General features: G+C 35.5%; 1 protein-coding gene across 1 annotated transcript in view; it reads left to right on the top strand.

Annotated features, from left to right (window-relative positions):
• The window catches only part of ARHGEF12 (Rho guanine nucleotide exchange factor 12), an 81194-nt gene that overhangs the window by 37745 nt on the left and 36486 nt on the right, over positions 1-6963 (top strand). The window contains exons 15-21 of the mRNA XM_025044264.1: positions 2724-2766; positions 3056-3161; positions 3599-3736; positions 4233-4265; positions 4591-4705; positions 5398-5503; positions 6815-6957. Of these exons, the coding sequence (XP_024900032.1) occupies positions 2724-2766; positions 3056-3161; positions 3599-3736; positions 4233-4265; positions 4591-4705; positions 5398-5503; positions 6815-6957 (684 nt within the window). The remainder of the gene's footprint in view (positions 1-2723; positions 2767-3055; positions 3162-3598; positions 3737-4232; positions 4266-4590; positions 4706-5397; positions 5504-6814; positions 6958-6963) is intronic.

Genomic DNA, 6963 nt, shown 5'->3' with positions numbered 1-6963 from the left:
TTTAAAGAGGATTTTATGAATTTGACCTCAAAAGCAAGGGAAGTAAAAGCTAAAATAAATGAATGAGACTACATCAAACTAAAAAGCTTCTGCTTAGCAAAAGAAACTGTCAACTAGGTAAAGAGAGAACCATCTGAATGGGAAAATATATTTGCAATCTATGCCTCCGATAAGGACTTAATATCTAAAATATACAAAAAACTCAAACAACTCAGTAACAACAACAGAAACAAAAGATCCAATACAAAAAAGGGCAGAGAACCTGAACAGACACTTCTCCCTAGAGGACATACAAATGACCAATAAATATATGAAAAGATGCTCAACATTGCTAGCTGTTAGGGAAATGCAGGTCAAAACCACAATGAGATGCCATCTCACACCTGTTAGAATAGCTATTATCAACAGGACAAGTAATAACAAATGTTGAAGAGGATGTGGAGAAAAATGAACCCTCATACACTGCTGGTGGGACTACAAATTGGTACAACCACTATGGAAAATAGTATGGAGCTTCCTCAGAAAACTGAGGGTTGATCCACCATATGATCCAACAATCCCTCTACTGGGGATTTACCCCAAAGACTTCCCAAAGACTTGAAAACCCATATCCGAAAAGGTATTCGCACACTGATGTTCATAGCAGCATTATTCATAGTGGCCGGGACATGGAAGCAACCGAAGTATCCTACAATAAAGAAGATGTGGTGTATATATACAATGGAATATTACTCAGCGATTAAGAAGAGATGAAATGCTGCCATTTGTGACAACATGGATAGACCTTGAGATAATAATGCTAAGCGAAATAATGAGACAGAAAAAGCTGAAAATGTCATGATATCACTTATACGTGGGATATAAACCTAAAAGCAACACATGAACAGGACAAACAAACAGAGACTCATGGACATGGACAGTAGACTAGTGGTTACCAGAGGGGAGGGGATAGGTAGATGCAGTAAAGGGGGTCAAATATGTGGTGACAGAAAGAAATCTAACTATGGGAGGTGAATACACTGTGTAAATATATATATGCCTTACTGTTAAAGTGTACATATGAAACTTATTGGATTTCGTTAACCAGTGTCACCATAAATAAATAAATAAGTTATTGAAAAGGAAACAAAATATGAATAAAGAATGGCAGTAAGTACAAATTTGTTAAGAAATATTTCAAATGAAAAAGGATTAAATTCTCCATTCAGAAAATAGGATGGCTGAATGGATAAGAAAACAAGACCTTTATATAGGCTATCTAGAATAGACTCACTTCAGATTAAAAGGCACACAGACAGAAAGTAAAGGCATGGAAAAAGATATTTTATGATGGACCTAGAGGATATTGTGCTGAGTGGAGTCAGATAAAGACAAATCCCATGTGATTTCATGTACATGTGGAACAAAATAAACATTAAAAAAACCCACAATGACGTTAAAACCAGAGGGTTACCAGAGGAGAGAAGGTTGGGGAGGTCAGTGAAAAACGAGGTAGGGATTAAGAAGTACAAATTGAAAGTTACAAAATAGTCATGGAGATATAAAGTATAGCATAAGGAAAATAGTTGGTAATAGTATAATTATGTACTGGTATCTTGAGTACTAGATCTTTTGGGGTCATCACTTTGTGAATTATATAGATGTCTCATCATTATATTGTATACCTAAACGAATATACTGTTGTATGCCAGTATAATTGAAAAATACATTAGTTAGTTAAATAAGTTTCAAGTATACAATTTAATAACATATATATAGTATATTGTGTGTTTACCACCCAAAGTTAAATTTCCTTCTGTCACCAAATATTTGACCCCTTTACCTGTACCTACTTTCCCCCCACCCCTCTTCCCTCTGGTAACCACTAATCTAATGTCCATGTCCTTGAATCTGTCATGTTTGTTGCTTTCAGTTTTATATCTCATATATAAGTGAAATCGTATGGTTTTCGACTTTTTCTGTCTGATTTATTTTGCTTAGCATTAGATTATCTCAGGTTCCATCCATGTTGTCACAAATGGTAATATTTTATCTTTTCTGTTGGCCGAGTAATATTCCATTGTATGTATGTACCACATATTCTTTACCCAATCATCTATTGTAGGACACTTTGGTTGCTTCTGTGTCTTGGTCACTGTGAATAATACTGCTATTAACATCAGGGTGCTTATATCTTTGTGGATAAATGTTTTCAGGTTTTTTATACAAATACCCAGAGCAGGGATTGCTGGGTCGTATGGTAATTCTATTCTCCATACTGTTTTCCATAGTGGCTGTCTCAATTTACATTCCCACCAACAGTGTATGAGGGCTCCTTTTCCCTCACAACCTCTCTCCAACACTTGTTATTATTTGTCCTTTTGATGATAACCATTCTAACAGTTGTGAGGTGGTATTTCATTGTGATTTTGATTTGCATTTCCCTAATAGCTAGTGAAGTTGAGCATCTTTTCATATGTCTGTTGGCCATTTGTATGTCTTCTTGGGAGAAGTGTCTGTTCAGGTACTCTGCCCCTTTTTTTAATTGGGTTGTTTCTGTTTTCTGTTGAGTCATTCATATTAGCATGCAAACATTGTTCTCCTTTCTTAAGTAAATAAGCTTATATATGAATATGCTTGTAAATATCGGTATCTAAGTTCTCTTTACTTTATACAAGTACTTATATATATATCTTAAAAAGTCGTTAGAGCTGTCTCATTTTTTGTTTGCATTTTTGTTTTAGCACCTGAAAGTTTCTGTTCCTGATGAAATATCCATAGATCTAGGTAAGTTTGGAGCATCAGTATCCTGGAGAATTACATCTCTTTAGATATGTAGCTCAGCTCATTTCAAAAGGTTTTATTTGTCACTAGTAGGTCATCTAAATCACAACAGAGAGTCTGTAATACATTTAAGAGTAAATGAAATCTGAATTTTGAGATGAAATACATGAATTTAATTGAAGAATTTCTTGTCTTACTCCAAGATAAGTTTGTACCAAATAGCATTGATATTTTGCCAGTTATAATGCACAGACTATACCTTTAGATCAATTAATTCCTTTTCTTTTTGCAGAAAAAAGAAGGCCCGAGCTTATTCCTGAGGATCTACATCGTCACTATATTCAAACTATGCAAGAGAGAGTCCATCCAGAAGTTCAGAGGCACTTGGAAGATTTTCGGTAAGTTTAGTAATAGATATCAGCTGATTTTGTTATTCCAAATTAATTTTCTTTTTCGGTAGGAAAAAGTTACACATTAAATTCTTGGCTTAGCATAAAGTCTTTATCACTGTTATTAAAACATAATGAACATCTGGAGTCAAAGTGTTGGAGTGATACTGAGAGTTCATAGTTCCCATTTCATATGATTTCAAGATTTGAGCTTAGTACTACGTCTGTGCTAAGTGTGTTCCTTCAGGATATGTGTTCTGTCAAGTGATTGCATCTAGAATTTTTTTTCCTCTGGAATCCTAAGTGACATGGGCCCCCAAATAAAATACTGTGACATTTTGCCTGTTGTTAGAAACTCATAGCTATGGAAACTCTGATGAAACATCTCCAGAGGGAGATAATTTTTCTCCTCAGGCTACCTCAAGAAATTTCTCTATTCCCTTCAGGCAGAAACGGAGCATGGGGCTGACCTTGGCTGAAAATGAACTGACTAAACTTGATGTAGAGCGAGACAAGGACCGGGTAACTCTGGAGAAGGAACGGGCATGTGCAGAACAGATTGTTGCCAAAATTGAAGAAGTGTTGTAAGTAACAGAAGTGTATGTAGAAATGCCCGCTCTACTGAGATGCTAATAATGCTGAAAGTACACTCTGAACAAATTTAGAAGGGGTATCAGATTGTGTCCATGGAGCTATTTATTTTGTCATAATACTTGAAAACTGCAATTTTTTATTTTTGCTAATATTTTAAAGTTTTTCAGTTTCTTTTTTAGGTTATTGGTAAAATGAGTTAGCTACAAAATTTCTGATCAAAAACAGGTTGAAGACTCTCACTGGTTTCAATTCATAGGCTTTAGAAATATTTCTTGCTATAAAACATTTATAGTTGATGACATGAGTGTGAAAAGCATGTTGTTCCTTTAGAGATAAGAGGTTTTTTTGGAATTTTATTCCATGAGACAGAGATTTAGGATGGGTCTCAAAGCATCTGGCTCTGTTCTGTTGTTTCAGGTATCTGGGTTTAATAGCAACGCTTTTTATTGAACTTTAATAATTTGTTTTTAAATGTTTTTATTTTAGGATGACTGCTCAGGCTGTAGAAGAAGATAAGAGGTAATAGAATTGTTTTTTTCTACAGAATATTAAGAAAAAAAAGAAACTGTCTTTTCTCCTATCAGCCCTAAATTACATTTTATTTCTTTTAACTTAAAAAAAATAGACTCTCTCCCTCTGCTGGCCTATTATTTTATTTGACTAATATTCCAGTGTCTTGATTAAAATCCTTTTCTGTTTGCAATGAATAGATAATTCCTTATTTTTGACTTGACGATTGAATTCTAAGAATTCATCATTGAGGTTTCAGAAGTCTTTTTCTATCTTTATTCTACGCACTCTCCTTTCTCAGAAGTCTTATTTTACTTAATCCTTTCTCCTCCAGCTCAACAATGTTGTATGTTATTTTCATGTACATGAAACATTTGGGAGTAAAAGTAAAAGAACCTCGAAATTTGGAGCACAAACGGGGTCGGATTGGATTCCTTCCAAAAATCAAAGTAAGACTGGAATAATAACAGCGTATTTAGGTCTCTGTGCTTCTTTACATTTGATTGCAGTGCTTTTCTTCTTCTTAATATTTACTTTTTCAGCAAATTAGTGCTATGGTCCCTGTTCTCAAGAAACTCAAAATCTAGGGAGAAATCTAGAGATATAAACTAATTATTAGACAATATAAAAAGTGAAAATGATGTACACAGAGTGCCATCCCCAACTGTGTATGGCCTTATCCTTTTCTTTTATGATACCTATCACAGTTTGTAATTATTTGTGTTTTTGTTTAATTTTTGTTGGATTGCGAAGCTCTGTGAGGGCAAAGATCTCCTTCATCATTGTATCCCCAACTTTTAGCATAGCGCCTTTGCACATCATGAGCTTAGTAAATATTTGTTCAATGGATAGATATATGAATTGTTTAGAACAAGCTCACAGTAAATGTTATAAAACCACCTTTTTATTTCCCAAAATTACCAACTCTAAAGGGTCTGAAAAGATATCTTAAGTTTGTGTGTACACAGTCCTGTGTACACCGCCAACTTCTAGTGAGTACTATGTATGTGTGCATATGTCTCATTTCCATTTAACCAATTGCTTTCAAATGACCATTGGAATTACATTTCTGTGTTTGAAAGCAACAAAAGAAATATACTGTTAAATATCTCTTATCTCTTCAATTATACCTCAACTCCAGCAAAGTATGAAGAAAGATAGGGAAGGCGAAGAAAAAGGGAAGCGAAGAGGATTCCCCAGTATCTTGGGACCCCCAAGGAGGCCAAGCCGTCATGACAATAGTGCAAGTATGTTAAAGTTTGAAATGCTTCATTCCTACCATTCCATGTGGCCTTTGATCAGAAGCTCATTTAGCTAGAATGAATTGCTGGAGAAGGGTGTTCTTAACATGATTCCATTGAACTTGCAATGTGCCTTGCTTCTATTCAGTGTTATTTCTGTACTAAATTCCTCCATATGGCTACATAATTGTCACAAACATCTTTCATGGCAGTAGAGTATCCCATCAGTTATCCGTAACACAATTTATTTACCTATTCTGATTTTGTTTGCATTCAAGTTCTGATAAATTAAAAAAAAGTGCATAGATCTTTCCACCATACATTGTTTAATCTCTTTATACATGTATTATTTACTCTTTCCATAATCTACAGTTTCTTCACCTCTCTATTGTGCTTTATTTCATGATCTCCTTCTACCCTCAGGCCTAATGGAGAGAGATCAGCCCACTGGAGAAATGGGGACAGTGATACTATGGGGAGAAACTAGGTCATGTTATAGTCCACAACTCAGTACCACATTTGAATATATTGACATGGTCGGAATGGGGATGGTGTTGTGATACAGTGATACTGAATGTCCTACACAATGAGGAATTCTCACTCAGGTGCCATTAGGGCTCTTGTTGAACAACACTGAGAAGATGAAGGAAATTTTTAGAGAAGAGGTTGAGGAGATGGAACATTTCACAGAGGCTGACCACAAGGGATACTCAAAAAGAATTTTTGGAATTAAGGAAGGATGACTTTTAGGATTAGTGATGTGTGAAGATGTACAGTTCTGTGGGAGATGATGACCTAAGAGTTTTTAGTTTCTTATAGTGACTTACGTGAACAGGGATAATGAGCAGGATAGGAATTAGTCTGGGTTGTCTCTAAGGCATATTGTAATGATGAAGTTGTGTTAGAAGTGAGGAGATTCTAAGAGCTCATAGAGCTAAAAGGCTTCATCTTCATTCTTACTAATAAATACAGCTTCATATCTTTGTCTCTCAGCATTCCCTCTTTCACTACCTACCATTGCTCTTCTCATCTCCTTTTCTCATGACTCACCTTCCTCTACCTCCTTTCTCTTCCTTCATCTTCCACCATCTCCCTCCTTTTTCTTATTATCCCTCCATCTTCTTCCCTCCTCTACCTTCCTCTGCCTTGCTCTCTCCTTTCTGTCTCATTTTTTTCATTTTTCTTCCTTTCCTTCCCTTTCTTCCTCATTAATCTTATATTTTTTATTAATCTCATATATTTCAGACATTTTTCTAGATCCTTATATCTTTTTTTTTAGTTGTTTTGCAACGCAAATTGTTGACTCTTTCTTTTCAGTTGGCAGAGCCATGGAACTACAAAAACAGCGCCACCCTAAGCACTTATCCACACCCTCATCTGTGGGTCCTGAATCTCAAGACTCTGCTAAGTTGCGCCAGAGTGGGTTAGCAAGTGAAGGAGCAGACACTGGATACCTGCCAGCCACT

The sequence above is a fragment of the Pteropus alecto genome, unplaced genomic scaffold, assembly GCF_000325575.1.
Source record: "Pteropus alecto unplaced genomic scaffold, ASM32557v1 scaffold483, whole genome shotgun sequence".
NCBI lineage: Eukaryota > Metazoa > Chordata > Mammalia > Chiroptera > Pteropodidae > Pteropus > Pteropus alecto.
This window is presented reverse-complemented; position numbering and strand designations above follow the sequence as displayed.